The sequence below is a fragment of the Amphibalanus amphitrite genome, unplaced genomic scaffold, assembly GCF_019059575.1.
Source record: "Amphibalanus amphitrite isolate SeventyFive unplaced genomic scaffold, NRLGWU_Aamphi_draft 000087F_arrow, whole genome shotgun sequence".
Taxonomy (NCBI): domain Eukaryota; kingdom Metazoa; phylum Arthropoda; class Thecostraca; order Balanomorpha; family Balanidae; genus Amphibalanus; species Amphibalanus amphitrite.
The window spans coordinates 172,273-192,803 of record NW_024881583.1 but is presented as its reverse complement, the minus strand read 5'-3'; the positions used below and the strand labels follow the sequence as shown (position 1 = coordinate 192,803).

The 20,531-nt window shown below is 52.2% G+C and overlaps 1 protein-coding gene across 32 annotated transcripts in view; it reads right to left on the bottom strand.

The window, feature by feature from the left end:
• The window catches only part of LOC122379897 (protein bric-a-brac 2-like), a 68,282-nt gene that overhangs the window by 32,618 nt on the left and 15,133 nt on the right, over nt 1–20,531 (bottom strand). For 6 of the 32 annotated variants that reach the window (XM_043362477.1, XM_043362479.1, XM_043362481.1 and 3 more), the window contains one exon: nt 18,034–19,451. The exons of 14 other annotated variants lie outside the window; for them this stretch is intronic. In XM_043362477.1, coding sequence (XP_043218412.1) covers nt 19,009–19,451 — 443 coding nt within the window. In that variant the 3' untranslated portion in view covers nt 18,034–19,008. Of the gene's footprint in view, nt 1–505; nt 1,816–2,557; nt 2,761–3,311; nt 4,056–5,640; nt 7,116–7,816; nt 8,849–9,165; nt 9,649–10,743; nt 11,019–11,419; nt 12,364–13,657; nt 14,741–15,200; nt 15,429–16,254; nt 17,123–18,033; nt 19,452–20,087; nt 20,406–20,531 lie in introns of those variants that run through there. 12 more of the 32 variants (XM_043362503.1, XM_043362508.1, XM_043362490.1 and 9 more) reach the window with 12 other exon arrangements.

Genomic DNA, 20,531 nt, shown 5'->3' with positions numbered 1-20,531 from the left:
GCGATTAGGTTTGGCTATCAGGTAACGGGTACCACATTTGAAAATCGGTAGATGTGATAATTTGATCAGCGTAGAGATAGTTGTTTCCGCGCCTTCACTATGATTCGTGGTGCCAGCTAAGCCAGGTCATGCCACGAAAAACCTGTTCAGCATTCTACAATTCAAAGATTGATCAAGTGGCAGCCGGGACCTAGACTGTCTCTTATCGCATACACTATCGGAGGACGCTGAAAATGGTTTCGGCGGAAGGCTCGCCGAGGTCCCGATGAGTCGTATTCAAAATTCAAACGTTAAAAATAGCGATAAAATATCTCAGTCGCCGCGACAATACTTGTACGAATTGTAGACACAACAATCAATTGACTATCGATTCATTTCAGCAGACCATCGATGAATGATGAAACAAGAGTGTCAACTTATAACTAAAACTAGTGCACAAAAAATAAACATGAACTTCCATTTTATGTTGTTGAAAAATTGTCAAGTATTTAATTAAAACACAAAATTACACATAACAGATATATTTACATGAGACGCAGCCACCATACAGCTATTGTGCACAAAACTTCACTTTAACACGTAGGCGATAATGTCTAACGCTGAAAACAGTGCATCGCTAGCTCAGCAATACGCGCTTCAAAGCGTAAATAATATACATCCTGTTCATAAAATAAATCTAATAACATACATCTACATCCCGTTCTTCATCCATACGAGCTCCGAACTTTTCACGAGAGAGAACCAACACCTCCATCAAAAACAATATTTTCGATGCAAGAGACAGCACGCCTGCGCCAGCAGTGCCACACTGACTTCAGTTGTGGCTAGCCAACATGTGGTAGCACAAGTGGCTCTTGGTGCTGTAGCAGTTGCCGCAGACCTGGCAGATGGCCTCTCCGCGGTGCCAGGAGAGGTGCTCACTGTACCGGTGCCGGTTGGGAAAGCGGCGGCCACAGCCCGCCATCGGACACTGCAGGCGCGGTGAGGGTAATAAAGGGTTCTCGGTATCGCGAGGGCTACCCAGGCAGGATGGTGAGGTGAGGGTAGGTAATGGCGATGAGGCGCGGTGGGGGTAATAGAGGGTTCACGGTATCGCGAGGGTTACCCTGGCAGGATGTGGCGCTGGACATTCCGTACAACAGAACGCAATTGATGTATGTGTCATCGTTGCATATCAGAGGTGAGTGAGTGTATGGGGCACTCGTCGATGTCGCAGTGGGCGAATATATTGGAATTGGATGGGCGATAAACTGTCATTGCAACCAATTTACAGCACACACAGGTATACGTGTGCCATCATACGTCAAGAACGCAAAGCGTGCATTAGTAATCTTCACGAGATGTCTCTGTAATCTCCCGGCATTCCTGGAAATCAATACTGCTCTTTTGTTGAGCACTCTCGAATATATCACGTCGACACCTTCTAAATCCACGGCTGCGCATCTAACCTTTGCATTGCATTTGAGCAGCAATGACCACTCACAAGCTAAGTTCCCATGTGGAATGTCCGTAAGAAGCGCACTCAAAAAGCTCCAGCAACCAAAGCACCGGTTACACCAAACGCCATGAGATAGATCCCATCACCTTTCAACCAACCACTCGCGTTTCACACGAAAGACCCTCCCGGCCTTGTGTCCTTTCTCGCCGCATGTTTTCTTTCCATGTGGATGCGCAAGTTGCTCTTGGTAGTGTAGCGGTTGCCACATATCTGGCAGACGGTCTCTCCGCGGTGCCAGGAGAGGTGCTCGCTGCGTCTCGATCCGTCGGTGAGTAGCTTGTTGCAGCCAAGCACGGGACAGTACGACGGACGAACACCTGTCGAACAGCGGACAAAGCTGAGGGCCGACCGCCTGTGGGACTAAGGATAGAGCTGAGGGCTGACTGCCCGTAGGACTATGGACAGAGCCGAGGACCGACCGCTCGTAGGTGGCGCAACGGAGGAATTTCGCCGCTCAACAATCGCGGTAGTATTTTAAAGTAAGGATGGTAAAGTGATGATATTTAGCGAAGTAGAATAAGTATCCTCGAGGTCACGAAGCAACATTCTCGTTTTCTCAATAGATTGAGGCACCGATCTTATAATGCTCGAAGGATTGCCCACGGCCAGGAAAACGATTGAAGGCGAGAACGAAATAAATGGCCCATCTCAACAAGAAAAAGCGTAACTTATGCGATTTGACACGAGCGTTCAAGTAGATGACAATAGCAAGAATAATTACCACGATAACAATAATAGTTAACAGAGGCTGAAATATATATACGAAGGTTGTTCAAATGAAGAAGACCACTAAATGTTTCAGAAATCTTGGATATGAGCCAAGGGATAAGTTTGTAAATAGGCAACGATCGTCATCACTACTACCGAAGCTAAATGTAAGAAGCGTACCACAGTTTTCACGCTGAATATAGGTAGTTAGTGGAGCGATAGAGAACCCCTATGAGCTCGACAGCCCAGCCGCAGTGAGCGCACCTGACGCGCCGCCGACGGCCGTTCACGAGGCGCCCGGCCGCCACTGGTGCACACTGGTCAGTTCACGAGGCGCCCGGCCGCCACTGGTGCACAGTGGTCAGTTCACGAGGCGCCCGGCCGCCACTGGTGCACACTGGTCAGGTGGACGCTCAGCACGCTCTTGGTGGAGAGGCGCTGGCTACAGATGTGGCACACCGTCTCGCCGCGGTGCCAGGAGAGGTGCTCGCTGCGGCGGGCGCTGTTCCGCAGGTATTTGCCACAGCCGGGCACGGGGCAGATGTGGGAGTGACCTGCCGGCGCGACCCACAACCAAACCGTCTCAAAGGGTGCAATAAGGCGATAAATCGTTTGAAACTGAAGGAAATAAAAAAGGTGTAATAAAATAGAAATTAACAAAGTAGTCCAGTTTTCTATTTCTCTCCCTGGTCAAAAAAATTGGTATTCATCTTTTTCTGCCACTGCAATGATTCACTGCAATGATTAAACTACCCACTGCAGTTTAATCGAATGCAGTATCAAGAATCAACGCATAATACGTACCAGCATGGCAATAATTAGTGTACCATTTCTAAGCTTCAATAGGTATCGCTTGCTGTAACTAAAGTCTAAAACAACAGCTCCGATTTAGGTATCGACAATCAAAGCAACATATGCCAATCCCCACGTTCGCTTAACTGCTCTCCCGAACATCGGGAACCGTCACCGCGTGCGTTCGAAGAAGCTTCCATGAAAATCTTAGACGAAACGCGTCCACCCAATGTGCTGTGCAACCCGTCTCAATATATACTAAGAAGAATGTTATTTTCGTCAGCAATACCAGCTTGGAGCCTAGTTACAAACTCAGAGTTGGCACCGCCACTTTATTCAAGGTAACTATTAACTAAGCACGTGACACGTTTTTCTTTCTAACTAAAATCGAGTCAACAGCTCCCAAGAACCACTAAAACGAAAAAAGTAGACAAATTAACAGGAATATCCGCACGCGACTACCGTGGAGGCTTTCTAAATGAGAAGCCGTCGAACATGCAGCATGCTCTGTTGAGCCTATTGAATGTCATTTCGGGCTAATAGGTACCATACAATGCAACAGAAACATGAAAACCAATGCGTGTTAGCGTAACATCTTGAGAAGACATCACAACATGCCTTTGAATATCCTTATTGTGCTTCTTCCAGTTGATTTTTTATTGCCGGCTGCTGCCGGCAATAAAACACCTCCCTATCGTCACAGTCACGGCTCATCTTGAGCCAACAGCGACAGGAAACCATCCTATCTCCTCATCCTAGCAATGTATCCAGTCATTTCCTCACCATCAGTCGCTCTTCGTCCCCTGACCACCTCGGCTCCATTCCACTGGCTCTCCGGTGCCCGCGCACACCGACCCTTCACCGCGCCGATGAGACTTCTGGTGCTCGAGCATGTAGCGGCGCGTGGAGAAGCGCCGGTGGCAGCGCGGGCAGACGGTCTCGCCGCGGTGCCAGGCGAGGTGTTCACTCAGACGGCACTTGTTGCGCAGATATTTACCGCAGCCCGGCACCGGACATAACAGCCAGCTGATGAAGGCGTCCACAGATCGGGAGTAGCCTGGAGGCAGACACGACAGCGGCAGGGCGGAGCCCCGGTCAGGACGTCGGGAGGAATAACTAGGGATTTAGGGGAGAAGGGATTGGGGCAGGGGACGGGTGCTAGCGGCATTACGCTTCATTAGGTAGGCCGAATAGTGTGCCCTTTACATACATGGGAATTCGCGATATTTCACTTCAAATAAGAATTCAATAATCACATACAATGAATTATCCATGGCCGCAAAGTCGGTCGCATTGGCAAAAAGTGAATAAGTGACAAGTGTATTGTTTGTTATCAGGTAACATAAAACAACGCTCATCTGCATTGACAGCTTTCCACATTGCGATCACCTTGGCGATCTTAATTAACCAAGTCAGAGTTCAACATTCCCCAAATGCCAGCGTTCGCTTTCCAATCGGAATAGCGCTGAATTGTGGTTGCATTCTATCGGTTCTGTCAACTCTTAGAAACTGGTGCAAACAGTCCGCAGTGATATCTACTAAGGCCGAGTTGTGCAAACTGCCAGAGCCATCTTCCGTACATAGAGCGCTACACAAGAAACGTGTGCGCTTTTCGACGAAATTATAGATCGTCACGGTGACCGGTGACCTCCGACAACCGATGTTCCAATCTGACAACGATCCTCCAACCGCCTACAGCGGCCCGACATCAAATAACCTAATCAAAAAATCAGCCCGGATTGTATGAATCACAGTCCAATGAAATGACCACATCAGCAGCATTCTTTTATCGGAAAGATGTGATCACATAACCTCCCGGAAAGCTGCCACCGTTTCATGCGTCCCGGCTCTCCGCCGGCCGCTCAGGCGCCGTGCCCGCCGGCCGTTGAGTCGCCGCCCCCGTCGCCGGCGGCGGGCGCGGCGGGCGCGGCGGGCGGCGGCCAGCTGAGGTCGTGCACCTGTCGCAGGTGGTTGACCAGGTCCGGCCGGCGCGAGTAGACTCGGCCGCACAGCGGACACGTTGTCAGTCCGCGGTGCACCGGCATGTGGTGGTACAGTGAGGTGGCCGCGCGGAACTCCTTGCCACACTCGGGGCACACGTGGCGGCGGCGCGCCCCGTCCGCCAGCGGCGCGGGCGGCGGGGGCGGGGGCGGCGGCGGGGGCGGCAGCGCCCACGGCGGCAGACCTGCAACAGGGCGGGAGCCGCCGACCGTCACCGCGGGGCTCACACCGGCGGCCGAGCGCGAGCGCAAGCACAGCCACCAGAGTGGGTTACTGTGTTATTTAGGAAATACGCCCGAGAAGATGCGGCACAGCTTCTAAAGGTCCTCAGATTCGGCAAAAAAAAAAATCGAACGCGTTGAATCTCCAGTATATGGCATGCAACTGATGCGAGATCGAAAAATGCACTTGTATGGAAACAACGAAATCCATCTTCGAAGGGAGACTGATATACCTATAGTCCGCAATAGACGATGCGTCAATTTAATCGTGCGATACAATGCTGCTCTATGAGTACCTTTAAATGGATAGTAGCATCGTGTTAATGAGATAAAAAGCAGCTCTCCATCCGGTCTCCTTTGATCGTATACCTGTATGATCTATGTATATCTGCAGATAGTCCAACCATGAAATCAATCGTACACCAATGGTCAACGCTCGTAGTTTTCTGTATTTCTGAAACATCCCAAACGCCAGCCATTCGCGATGCAATTAAGCAACGGTGCCCACTCACAAACTCATCATGTTCAGTCTTTATCTTTGACCAGTTTTCCTTTCCCCATATTTAAGTACCTACTCGTACGCACAAAACTCAAACTTCTCGTCAATGCATTCAAAATCTGATCTAAAAATGCCATAACATTGGAACCTGACGTAACTTCAATTCGTTGATAGCTCAATGCACATCCTCGGTAAAATGATTTACCAGCAGGGTGTATAACACGTTGGAACACGACCCATAACCAACCCACTGGCCAACAGCTCTGACCACCCAAAACACGGCAGAACCCTGGGGAGGTGGCTACTGTGACGTCAATCAAAGGAATATACTGAAGACGAACACGACCGACAAGGCACAAAAACACCGATTGATAAAGAAACAGGGTGTTAAGCTGAATCTATGAAATATTGACAACATCCCAAAACTGATAACCTAGATCATATGATCTATTAGACCAAGAAAACGCATCGCACGTAGAGCCGATTATTGGAGCAGCTCGGCCCTTATGTTTCATTTCTTCACCGAGTTTCATCTCTTCACCCATAGCGAGGACGGAGGAGGATCAATCACAGAGTAATACGCACGCCCACGTCCCAACCGGCCACCTAATCACTGCAAGCAACACGCCACCGAGCGGGTGTCAGTGACCGCCGAGACTGCGCGCCGGCCCGGGGAATAGCACGGTCACCGTGCGGCTCCCGGTCGTCTGTCCACCCGACTGATAACGATAACGCTCGTTCCGTCCGCCGGAAGAAGGCACAACCGCCTCCGACCAGCTGCGGCGCACAACTGGCGCTCCGCCGGCCGCCGCGGCCGCCTGTCGCCGTTCGAGGCCGGAGCGCCGAGCCATCCGAGGCACCAGCTGTTCTCGTCCAACAGCTGTTTTGTATTCAGCACCAGCTGTCCTCATCCGACAGCAGCTGTCCATCAGGCAGCAGCTGTCCATCAGACAGCAGCTGTCCATTTAACAACAGCTGTCCATCAGACATCAGCTGTACTCATCTCACCAGCTGCGCTCATCTCACCAGCTGTCCATTGGGCACCAGCTGCGCCCTCCACATTTCTCCCTGCCCACAGAACAGCTGTCTGCTGTCTCACGCTGGACACCTGTCCATGCCTCTCACGACCGCCAGCTGTGTACCCGCCGGCCACCTGTCCTTTGTTCCGACAACGGACACCGCGGGACCTGAGCCGCACCGCGCGCTCAGAGGCCGTGGATCTGTCGCAGGTGGATGCGCAGCTGGGTGGTGCGAGAGAGCACCTTGCCACAGACGTGGCACGTGGTGTCACCCTTGTGCAGCTTCATGTGCTGTCCCAGCGAGACCAGGTGGTTGTAGATGCGGCCGCAGAATTCACAGCGGAACGTGCCCCGCCGCGCGTCCACCGTGCTGCCACCTGTCGGACAATAACAGCAATCAGGGCTGGCAGTCGCACCGCGGAGGTTCGAGCGGCGCGCGGTGTATCGGGCTCTGAGGAGGTCGTTTCCGGCAGGCGCAGGTCAACCACCGGTGGAGTTGACAGGATATTTACAGGGGTTTTCCACGGAAGAATCAGGCTGATCACTCTGTTGTTGGCGGATGATCAGCCGGTAGCCACATCATTTTCATTTTCCATGACTCAAGAGCAGCGAATGCTGCCCGAGTGTTTATACAGCGAATTGCAGGAAGCTTTGTAACCTAACCAGTGTGTAACCATCTGATTCAATGCTCGGATAATCAGATCCATGCCGACCATCGAAAATTGACTGACACCGGACCCAGGCATAACGCAGAGCGCAACAGTCGATTCTAATTAAGCCGAATGCCCCCCGATCACTCGACTGCACTCCGATTGATCGTCTGCTAAAATATGTATCGGCCTGGCGGCAGACGACAGGATAAGATAATTTTCCCGGCACAAAATGCGCTAGGCTAGACACCTTACCACGTTGATGTGTAAGAATCGCGCTGTGATAACTTAACTCTGAACGAGCATACTTATCAACGTGCGCCAATTTTCAACGGTAAACCAGTCAGCGTAGCTACGTAAATGTAAGCTACTGCAAAATATAATCGCCATACAAAAGGCATAATCGGAGCGCTAACCTAAACAACAAAAACGGAACGTCTTTATTTACATCATCACAAAATACAAATGTGACAACAGATGTCCATGCATTAGCAAGCGAAAGTATGCCCACAGGTCCATCGAATTGAGAACACAAAACTCGTAATCACCCAAAAAGCAAAGCCGTATCAAGTGGCGCAATCAACACACGGATATACCGCTGTAAGATATATGGCAGCAGGTGCACCGGGCAAACCTCGCGATAAAGTCACAAGTGAAGCTGTTCACGAGATAAAACACTGGCCTCTGTGGCTTATATCGATGTAACTATGGCCATTAACCAAACCAAAGCTCTATTAAAATAACACTGGCGTACCCTCAGAGTTCGCAGCTCAAGCTCAGCAATCTACAGCGACCACTGGTATTGCTTCATATGTATCGATACAAACATCTATGCGCCTTTTCCTGGCTACCAATTGCGGCAAAAAAGTAATATCCACTCAAACTTGGAGCGAGAACATTTAAAACGTCATCTCTTAGTAGAACTGTGCAATATATACAATCAAAGTAAGTTCCAGCTTGATTAACATTTAAATCACTGTCCGTTCTTTAAAACAGCGGTACATCCCTACGACTTACATCGTTTCGATTAAATACGATGCCCCGGATACAAAATCAACCCCAACAGCATCGAAGCAACCCATTAGCAATAAGCATTCCCCTCAAACTACTTTTCCCAGCTTCGCGAGCCTGACTCGTGCCTTCGGTAATGCAGTACCATCCGACCAGTCACCTCGCCCCAGAACTCCATCTCTGGTATGCTCCCCTCTCTTCCTCTCTCCGGCTCCTCCCCGTCTCTCACTGCCACTACTAGGGCAGTTTGGCCTTGTGCACCTCGCGCACGTGAACACGGAGGTTGTGTCGGCTGCCCATGACGCGGCCACAAAACGGACACTCTGTATCGCCCGTGTGCACCTTGCGGTGTTTGTTGAGCGAGCTCAGGTGTTGGTAGGGCAGTCCACAGACGGAGCAGCGGTATCGTGGGCCGCCAGAGACGGAGGGAGCACCAGAGACCGCCCAACCTGCCACCAGCAGCCGGGCAGGTCAGGTCAGTGGGCGGGCACACGGCGTGTTGAGACAAACGCGAGACGGCACCGCGGACGGGTGAGGAAAGGCAGGGTGGCTGGTGTCTCTTCTAGCGTCGATTAATTTAATTCTGAGAGGGCAATGCATAAATGTCCCGTTCCAATCCCTACGAGTTCTTTCTCCCAAGACGTGCACACTGGATTGGCCTCGATAAAAATCCCGAAAACACCGAACCATCAAAGAAATCTTCCGAAGCAAGAAGACGATAAAACACTTCAAACCAGGCTTCTTCTTCAGACTTTGAACAAATTACGTAGAGCAGCCTCCAACAATCGAACAGTCACACACATCCCAAGCCGAGCCTGCCAGCTACTTGGCAGGCAGCGAACCGAGCCGAGCACCACCACATTTCAATTCACAACGCTCGGCCGATGACGACCGAGTTAGGACGATGACGATGGGGGCGGCGGCGGCGGCTGCGGCGGCGGTGTCTGGAGGGCCAGCTGCGGCTGAGCCGTCGCCGTCCCGTCAGTACCCCACTGCTGCGCCGCGCCGGGTGCGTACTGGTGCGGCACGCGACGCTGCACCTGGGGCGCCTCCTGGGGCGCGTGGTGCACTTTGCGCAGGTGGTTGATGAGCTCATACCGCCTGGACAGCACCTTGCCGCAGAGGTGACACTGCGTCTGGCCCAGGTGCAGCACCCGGTGGTGGGCCAGAGCTGAGGCGGAGCGGTACTGGCGGCCGCAGTGCTGGCAGGTCAGCCGGCGCCGCGCCGCCACCGTATCCGCAGCCGAGGCTGAAACCAACACACAGACTCAGCCGCGGCAGCCGGGCGCGGGGTGAACCACGACGGCTAGCCAGCGACGGTGACCGGGACGCGCAGACGACAGCGAGGGACCGCAGGGAGAGAGATGTCCAACGGAATCAACAGTGCGATAGCAGGAACAGATAATTGGACTACCACCACGAATACAGGTGGAGAGGCCATGAATATCGACGATTATCGGGTGAAACCAAGTTCCACTAAGATATAATTTTATATTGCTTGATGCTTCCCTTTTCCCCAAAGAGATTAAAAACTATACACCGGCCTCAAAATGATAATCTTCGAAAATGCCACCGAGGTACCAAGAATGAGAAGCTAATTAGAACCACCATTTCAATGCCACCATAAAAGTAGATGAAATTGAACACCTTACAGCATAAATGTTCTTTCCTCTCCTTCATCTGTGTGTCAAAGACAAATAGTTAGCCAAGCAAATTTATTTCAAACCAGATCACTCGGGTCAAACAACACTTGCGTTAGAAATATAGATGACCACACAGACAGTGAACACTTCCACTCAGTTAATTCATCGTTAGCTACAGATAAGTAAGGAATCGCAGCTAATATCAACCACAAACCTTGTGCCAAAGCCGCCAGCCCGGGATCGGCCCACGCACTACGCTAATGACCAGACTTCTCTCGCTTTCCAGAACAAATGGTGCACACTTATAGCTACCACAAAATTCACTGGCCTATTTTCGGACCCTTCTGCCACGGCACACCACCGTTTGATAACACCACGATACGGCTTACGCCTTACCCCATAACATTCACTTAGGTAGCTTCTATAGAAAATGGGCTGGCAGCCTAATCCTGACCCTTATCCCGACTGTATGTATGTACACATTCAGTGTAAACAAATAAGCTCTTCGAAAACATGATACAGATGCACACAGGGCATCCGTCATGGCTTTCAAATCAACCCACAGCACACCTATACAAGCTTCAATCAACCCACGGCAAAATGCAGCGTCCCGATCTTGTCCAGTTCATATCGAACGTTCGTCTCTTTCCACTGGCTCTGCTGCCAGTCTCCCCTCCGCAACCGCCATCCCATCAACTACCCCACCCCACTCCGCACTACTGTCCCTGCCCTGTCGGTGGCGGTGGAGGCGGTGGGGGCGGCCCCGGCGGCTGCATGGCCATCACCAGCTCCGGGTGTCGGCTCAGCATGTGACTGTGCAGCTGACCTGTGCGCGACAGCACCTTGCCGCACGCCACGCAAGTCGTCTCGCCGCGGTGTACCTTCATGTGGTGGACCAGAGACGTGTCGTACTTGAACGCCTTGCCACAGAGCCGGCACAGGTGCGGGCGGAGCGGCGCCGCCGGCGAGCGAAACGCTGCAACACACCAGACACCCGGGACGGGACCGCTCAGACCGGGTGCGCCCACAGCTGGGCTGAATGGGAGGCGATTCGCCAAGGAAATGCCAAGGTAAGATCCGGCCGCTGTTTGAGTGGCATGATTAGGAGGAAGCGCAATTAAATAAAGTGAACACTGAACAGTACAGACTGTTCAGTTAACCAAGGGCGAACAAAGTGTAATGTAGAGCGAACGAGCCAGCGAAAGACGGCGAAATGTTGAAAAAAGATAACCGAACTGTACAGAAAATTGTGCCCACTATCCGCAACACGCAAATAATGCAGGTAGAAAATGGAACACAGACGCACCTTGATAAAAAAGCAACAAGTTTTCCCGATGCACAACATTTTTCTGATACCTATTACCAAAAACTCGATGGTTTCCAGTCACATTTATATTTCAAGAAAAGGACAACCGCAGATGTTTTCATCAAACCACTAAAAAGTAACGATTAAAAGGCAGCTCTTCCCGCCATCTAGACAATCTGGTCGCTCTACTGGCCATGCACGCTCTCAGGTGCCTCCTGAGGTGGGAGCGGAGAGACATCACGAAACGGCTGGGACACGACGTCTCCCCCGGTGCACGGACATGTGACTGATGAGGGAGTTCCACAGGGTGCAGCTTTGTCCAGGGGGCACAGGAGAACGGCGCAAATCGGCCAGATGCCGACGGCCCTACAGAGACCGGGGCAGGCAGAAATGTCGCACCAGACGATCAACTGACTACTGGATAAGTCAGTGAAGAAGGGAGCACACTATTGGCATTACCACATAAAGAATACGTACGTAAGTGAACAAAAGTTCCGTACCTACAATGTTTCACACAACATAGTCTATCTTGGCTCTCCAAATAACTAAAAGAAAAAAAAACACCTTCCGATCGACATTATTCGTCGCTAATGCCAACAGCACACCACGGCACGCAAGGGAAATGGCACCGGAATACTAGCAGGCGTCACACTCAACCACCTAATCTTATTTTGACTCTGACCGGATCCACCGGCGCTCACCGCTCCCCACTACCGGCCGGCGGTGTCGGGAGGCGGCCTCTCCATGCCGTGCGCGGTGCTCAGGTGGGTGCGCAGGTACGCCTTCCTCGAGAGCACCTTGTGGCACACGGGACAGGTCGTCTCGCCCCGGTGAAGGCTCATGTGGTGTGTCAGTGAGTCGCGGAACGCGAACGCCCGTCCGCACTCGGCGCACACGTGCTGTTTCGGCTGGGAGACGCGCTGTGGCGAGGACTGGACGAGAGGTGCCGCCAGAGGGGGCCGCGTCCCGTGCGGGAGCTGCGCAGACGGCAGCGGCGGCAGGGGCAGACAGAAACCTACAGCAGCGGGGCGGGGCAGACAACAGCGTCACAGACTGGCCCAGCATACCAGGAAATAAAAATAGGAAATGTCCAACATATGTGCTAAGAGTGGATCACGAGGAAGACAAAATATCGATCAATTGCTTTAAGTACAAAAATGGATATTTAGGACAATATTCAAGTGCCAGCAAATCGGAATCGACAGATGCGTCCAGTCTATCGTTAATGAAACATGCCCGTAAGAAGTTGCATGTGTTATTTCTCCAGTGAGGCGTGATGAAAGTCTGGTGATATTGGCATTTAAACAAGCCCACAATCCCACCAACCAGAAATCTGCTCTTATGAGCCATGTTAGTTTACAGTGTTCGACACTTTTTAATGCATATATGCGTGCATGCATAAGGTACTATATAGAATGCATGCATTCCGTTTTACTAAGTTCCACGAAAACTTTTCGAATTCCGATTTTAAGAACGTATCACTCACGTCAGAACCAAGTCAATAAAAACTCAGAACCATACGGAATCACCGCTACCACACTGTGAGTTTGATTCGTACCTCCGATCTTCCCGGCGTTTTGCGGGTTCGGCCGCCACTCGCCGGTCCTACTGACTTGATGCTACTTGATGCTACTTGATGCTACCTACTTGATGCCGTGCGCTCTCCAGAGGTGGAGGTTCAAGTACGACTTTCGGCACAATATCTTCAGACAAATGGGGCAGGTGGTCTCCCCCCGGTGAAGTCCCATGTGGTAGGTGAGGGAGCTTCGCAAGGCGAACCTCTGGCCGCACTCGGTACAGACGTGCCTGCCGGCGCCGCGCCTGCGGCGGCGTCCGGGCGGCCCCGAGGACGAGGGACCTACGGCGGCGGGACGGGGGCCGTGTCACACGGCGGCCAGGCGCACCAGGATAACGAGGAAGAGTACTTGGGTTTTCCGGCAAACCACAAGCAGCGGTGGTTACAGCCGTGCACCTAAGTTACGTACTGCGATCGATATCCACTGAGATCTTGAAGAAGGCGAAAGAGCGAGCAAACTACAAGAATGGAGGTCTCAGAAATTCGAATAGATCCCAGGACCAGTTTCTAGTGCCAGAAGGACTTCATCACCAGTGGTACCGACGAGACTATCGTGAATAAAACCATGTTTTATTATGTTTAACCAGGAAACGTTGAATAAAACCATGTTTTATTCACGGTAAATAAAACATGTAAGACGTCTGGTGGAAGGACGTCACCGCTGATGTATGAAAAGCAGAAACATCTTATCACAAATGACGGCAAAGGCAGAAACTGTTTAATAAACACAATGATGACTTACTAATATATTTCGAGGGACAATTAAACGCATTGAAACATGATCGGTGATCCATTATGTAGTTAGCAAAAGCAAACAAGACACGACTAACCAACAATCGGGAAAGCAAGTGCAGATCAATTAGCAATTGCATCTCAACGATTAAAGTATGCACCTTTTACGGCTCAACCAGTTCATTTGAATATGAAGAAAAACATTCGCAGTAGTCAGCAGTTAAGCCTATCACAATGGAACGCATTAACTGACACAAGTTTACAGGTGGACTGTCAATTGTAAACAAAACCATAAAACGTTCGGCTGATTTAACGCTTAGCGTTTTCTTATTCGGACTTAAGTAAGACTTTAGTGAGAGAATCTGCTTGAGGTGGCCTTAACCTTGAAAAATGGATTGTCCGAAGAAATTTGAACACACATGTTTCTATGAAATCCACTTTGTGTCTGAGAAGTAAGTGAACAGCCTACCATGTTTACAATACAGTATGCGCTATATACAACACGCTCCCATACGTGTACGCTAGCTCAACCACTTCGATTTTCCAGATGCAATTCAAAGCAAGCTTCTCACACGACCCCAGGAAACGTTCAGCGTTCAGCGCATCAAATTAGTACACTCCTGCGGTGAGCATTCCACGCACGTCACCCACGCATCAATACCACTGGCCACCAGTACAGTCTCCAAACCCGGACCATGGCCCTCACTCGCTCGAGCTCTCGTCCTTCAGCGCGGCCCGCCGCCGCCATCACCGAGCTCCCCTCCAGGGAAGGAGAGCAGTTCGGCCGCCGCTGGTGGCAGCTGCTGACCGGCTGCCGGCTGGGCCGCCCGCTGCTGTGGCGCTGGGCGCTGGGCCGGGTGGCCAGCGGTGGCGGCGGCGCGCTGGCCGCTGTGGTGATTCGCTATATGCGCGGCCAGCACGGAGCGCCGGCTGTACACCTTTCCACAGAGCGAGCAGCGTGTCTGGCCGCGGTGAACCGCCTGGTGGTGCCACAGACTCGACTTTGAGGTGAAGGTCTGCTCGCAGCGGTCACAGGAGAACCAGCGCGGCACGACGGCGGTCGGCGGCAGGGTCATCAGCCGGCCTGCGCCCACACGGACAGGGAGTCAGACAAGCAGCAGACGCGGCGGCGCGCAGAGCGACCAGGGTCTCCACTGGCACCGGCAGCGGACACGAGGCCGTCAGCCCAGAGCCGGGTGATAATTCAGGATAGAAATGGTGGTTACAAGCGCGGTACGAGGTGGTGAGCAAGTAAAATATGATTGGAGTAAAATAGTAAGACCTTTAACTGCAGCCAATAGCTAGGTGCGCTTCAGCACATCAATCACTGGATAAATCTTATTGAAACTTATCAGCTGGCATGAGAGTTCATGCAGTAGGTACTACAGCATGAAATTACCGATTCAAATGCCAATATATCACGGCCAACGGGACCACACCCACCACCAGCCGACAAGCAGAAAGCAGAAAGAGAGCGTTGCCACCCTCCCGCCTCTGTGGCGGCGCATCCCACCTTGTGGCACGGCGCGGCGCGCGGCGACCCTTCAGCAGCGCCGAGCGGAGCGGTTACCAGCTGAGTTTGTACTCGGGGTGTCGCTGCTGCACGTGCCGGCCCAGGCTGGGCCGCGTGCCGTACACCACGCCGCACACGGGGCACGTGGTACGGCCGCGGTGGATCGCCAAGTGGTGCGAGTACGAGCCGGGCGTGAAGTCGCGGCCGCATATCGGACACCGGATCCGGCCCTCCAGCAGCCGCGCCGCCGGCCTGACATCTACCGGCCAGGAGAGAAAGCTCAGCCGACGGCGACCGGCCCGACACCTGGCGGACTCCGACCGAACTAGGCCACGGGCGGCGCAGGGATAGGTACCGTGAAAGGGCTGAGAGTGAGAAACTGAGCCAATGACTCATGGTTGTTTAATGTTAAAGTTGTTTGCGTTCAACATATCAATAGTTAGACGAGTTTTAGCGTAAAACCAACCAATCAGAAAAAAGATCCAAAAGGATAGCAAAGAACAGACCTTCCAACCTACTAATGCCGAGACAAGCAAAAATAGTTCCACTTTCCTTAAAAAAAAAAACGAAGTCCTAAAGCATCCTTAGTCGCTACCGCACCGTTTGCCACTCAAATAGACATTACTGCTATCTCCAGAAAAAAAATCAGTGGCGAAAACGCTGATACAAATGTTCCACGGTCTAGTTCCGGCTTTCGATACCTACTCGATGACGGGTTGGGATCTACTGGAAACTTCGACGTACTAAAGAATTGAGAAATACAATATACCGAGGAAGATAAAGCATCGCATACCCTCAGAATGACAATGGTGCCTAAAAGTACTTGAAAATAGCTGGAGGAAGACCTCCCAGCTATAACAGTCCAGCGAGCTGGCGAAAGGGGATGTGCCAATACCTAACATATTCCGGTCAGTTAACCAAGCTATCCGTGATGACAAGTCAGTTATTTCCCAGAGTCAGACGATCGAAAGAACACAACTGATTCATTTGACTTGCATGACGACTTAAATAGTCGGATTTAAATAGTCGTAGATGCGTTCTTAATTGCGCTCTTTGATAACACTTCGCCTGTGATGACCGTCCTGTTGCCGTAAATACCTTGCATTTTTCCAAAATTTACATTGCCAAGCTCAGTTCTTCACAACACAAACCACATTTGATTTTTTATTACACCAGTAGTTACTGCTTGAATACATAGGAAAGTAAGAAAATAGTTTTCACATGCTAAATTTGAACTTAATAGGTTACAAATCGTTTTCCATATTTGTCAAAAACCGATGGACAATGATCCGGAAGACGCACATAGAGTAGCAGGATTGCTTTCCAACACAACCATGCAAACAGAAACACGACCAAACCTCTCCAAAAATAAGCCTGAACTCGCTACTTCGAGATTATCAAAAACATGAGCCGAAGAAAAGTCACCGTTCGTTCACCCAAACATCCATCCGCAGGACTTTCACACCCTCTACCGAGCCGGCTCGACTCGCGTCCACCCGTATCGACATACTCGACAGCTCCAGCCGCCATATCCGCCGCCCAAACCGAGTCCCAGCTCTCCAGATCAGACGTGCGGCTCGCCCGAGCCACTGTGGGGCTGCTGGTCGCCCTCAGTCTGCCCCTGCAGCTCCGGCTGCTGGCCGGAATCCAGCAGGCTGTACAGGCGGCTGCCGGCACGCGCAGCCGCCTCCTGCCAGTGGGCCAGCTGTGGCAGCGCCGGCGCCAGCAGCGGCGGCGGCGGCGGCGGCCGCGGCGGGTGAAGTGTGCTCGCCGCCGCGCCCGACGGGTCCAGTCCGTGCTGCGAGCGCATGTGGACGCGCAGGTTCCAGGCGGTGCTGTAGACGTTGCCGCACTCGGGGCACTTTGTGGAGCCGAAGTGGGAGGCCAGATGGCGGCGCAGGTAGATGGGAGACTTGTAGCTGCGGCCGCACACGTCACACACACAGCGCTGCCCTAGAACAGGCGAGCGGGCGGGCGGGCGGTCAGGGGTCGGCAGAGGCACCGCGACCTGACCCGCTGCCTCAGAACAGGCGGGCAGAGGCACCGCGACCTGACCCGCGGCCTCAGAACAGACGGGCGCTGACCCGCTGCCTCAGAACAGGCGGGCGCATACAGCGACCCAGCCCGCGACCGGCCGCCGCCAGCTAATACCGTTTGGAACAAAAGGCAGGTGTGCAAACTGCGAAATGGTCTGACCCGTTCCCTATGAATCTCGGTTCCCCGGTTTTGTATAGGGACAGCCCACCGATATAAATTCGCAGAGGCATTCCATAGCGGAGGCGAAAATGTGCATGTCTTATGGGATTCAACTCAAAATTACTAACCTAGCGGCTCTTCAACTGTCAAAAGGGCTTGCTAGGCGACAGGTCGCAGCTGGTATAACGAAAGCTTAACATGTTTGGAGTTGGACAGCTGTCAAGAAAAATGGAGCGCCCGGTGGGACCATCGTCGGATAGGCGCTTGAACCACTTTGAGATCAATTCAAGCCGACTGAACTCGAGTAGGCGCTTCTGTGAACAAGCACTAGCAGAATAGTGCATTTTCTTATTGAACAAAATAAATACAGCCGAGCATACTGGTGTCTTTACATCCTGGCATGCTGTCAATCGAGCATTTTATTACATAATCAGATATAATCTTACTTGCGATGTCGAAACACTACTAAGGCCCTGAGCTGGTAAAAATTCCCAGTTCCTTTCTGATTTATCAGCCTATTCAATCGCTATCTTCATGGAACTGAATCTAACTAATGTACCTAATGTAAAATGCAAACTCAGCATCCGAAATTACCTGACAGCCCAACCAAAGAGCTAGGTACTTCTGTAAAAGCTCGCTCAGTATCAGTGAGGAATATAAAGGTATGCTATTTCCATTTTTTATTTAAATCAACAATACAGCATAAGCTTAGTCCTTCACCACAGTATTCCCTTTGAGCACACCCCGCATTGGCGACCCAATTCACCACTAGCAAGAACCCAGACCGTCTAAAGCTAGCTACACCGGTACCCCGAACAGAACTCCCCTTCGACTAACCGCGGACGTGCTAAGGCCGCTCTACTCAACAAAACATTCTTGCTAGTATTATTCAGCAGAAAAAAAACATTTGATAGCAAGACACCCCAACAGATAAACAAGTGCCCTCTGAGAAAACTACATATACACTCGTCAAAGTAGCGTAATTGGCCAAAACAGGCTGTAACAATACCAATCAAAATAATTAATCAACGTAAAAACGTGCATGATAATAAGTACATAGATATCAAGCTTCGATGGTTTCACTGCTGCCACACTCGGCCAGGTTTCTCTCCCCTGTACCACCCAGCCAGCAATAGTCAACGGAAACAAGTGTGGAAAAAATCGACCCCTTCCCAGTGTTCCAACAAAGCCAACATAATACCGTGTGTCAGGCTTCTCCACTGGCACAGGACACTGGCGGCGATGCTTAACTATCTAATAACTAATAGTTAATAATTATTAACTAATACCTTAACTATTTCACGGAGCCATCGCTCCGGCCAGTCTCTCTCCAATCGTCTCGTGCTCGCCCGTAGCAGCGCTCCATCTCGAGTCTATACTCCCTTCTTGAAGACTACTATGTATTTATTCTCTGTTCTCTCCCGTACTGACGCCTCGTTGAGACCCACTTTTTGCTGTCTCTCCCATATACTCCTGCAGCCACTCCTGTAACTGTGCCTCATCTCAATTCTCATTCTTGCCGCCACCCCACTGTAGTCTCTCCTGTATTGGTGTCTCATCTGACGATCTCTCCCTGTCTCCTGTAGTCTCTCCTGTAACGGCGACTCGTCTCGCTCCATCGCCCCGGCAGACACACCACCGCCTTACTTCTCCGCGGCCAGGTGGCCCAGCCACTGGGCCTGGCTGGCCTCAGGCCACGCCTCGTCTTCCTCTGTGGGAGCCGTGTGGATGGGAGGCCGCCCGCGGCGACCCCTACCTCTCCCCCTCCCCCTACCAGAGGCGGCTCCGGAGCCAGCACTCCCCTCGCCGTCATCCTCAGCTCCGGCCGGCTCGGCGCCATCCTGAATGCGCCTGTGGAACGCCTCTCGGGCGAGCCGCTTCTGGCTGCGCGGGGTGATACCCTCGGGCAGCGGCAGGTCGTGCACGCTGCGCATGTGCTGTGTCAGGTTACTGATGGAGCTGTACACCTGCAGGCAGACCGGGCAGCGCGTGGCGCCCCGGTGCACCGGCTCGTGGCGGCGCAGGTAGACGAGTGACTTGTAGCTGCGGCCGCACACCTTGCAGGTCGGGCGCGCGCGCTCCGTACCTAGAACAGGCGCAGTCAGAGTGGCCCGGTCAGCGACGAGCCGAGAGTGGCTGGGTCGGTGACGCGCCGAGAGGACGACAGAAGGAACCCGGAGCGCTCAACCGGCGGCGACGGGTCGAAAGTGGCGGAGGTCACCGAATGTAGAGATTGCCGACAGGAAAAGGGTTGGATAAAATGGAAAAAATATGTAGCTCCATAGCCTCTGTATGTCTGCCTATGTCCGCTCCATTTATCGTTTAAGTTCCATGAGCACTTTCATTCATAAAAGTGGCGACTAGCATTCACCAACTTCTTCCTCATCAAAATACTTTTACAACATCAATGTATTTCTAGACGAGCTTCTCATACGATGATATGAACTATGATACAAAGAGATATACATAGACCCAAGAATTATGCACATGTTCCACGTCGCATGTCGTCACAGTTATTACCAAACCAAACACAGTTGTTACCAAACCAACCGAGTTACAGATGCTAAAATATAACGGAAAACCAGCGTTACTGAAGCGAGAGCGAGGAATATCGAAACCGTAAAGGGCGATAGCAGCAAAATAAACTAAAAGTACCCCAGAAAACTCACTTTCAACCTACACATGTTCTTCTAAAATCTAAATGACACGATACATATCCCTCTCATTCAATTTCATTGTCACATATTCGGTGTACAGCAGCGCCGTCAGGCGGACGATCAGCGAGATACAGTTTGTGGACGGCGTCGCTAGGTGTCGTCGCCGCGCATCACGACCAGCGCCTGCTCCATAGAGAGCCGATGGCAGGTAATCAGGTGACGTCGCAGGTGGGCCACACGGCTGAGACCGGTGCCGCACAGCCGGCACAGGGTGGCGCCGCTGTGGATGCGCCGGTGCTGACTTAGCGAGCCCGAGTTGGCGTACACTTTGCCGCAGTCGGGACAGGGCAGACCGCCGCCGCCGCTCCCGCTCCCGCCGCGGACTGCAGACAGAACCGGACCCCGCGCACGGAGACTGTCAACGGCCGGACAACGAGTCGGGTGGGCGACCACGCCACGTGGAGCGACCGGACAGGCCGGAGGGTCTCAGGGAGGCGAACTGGACAACG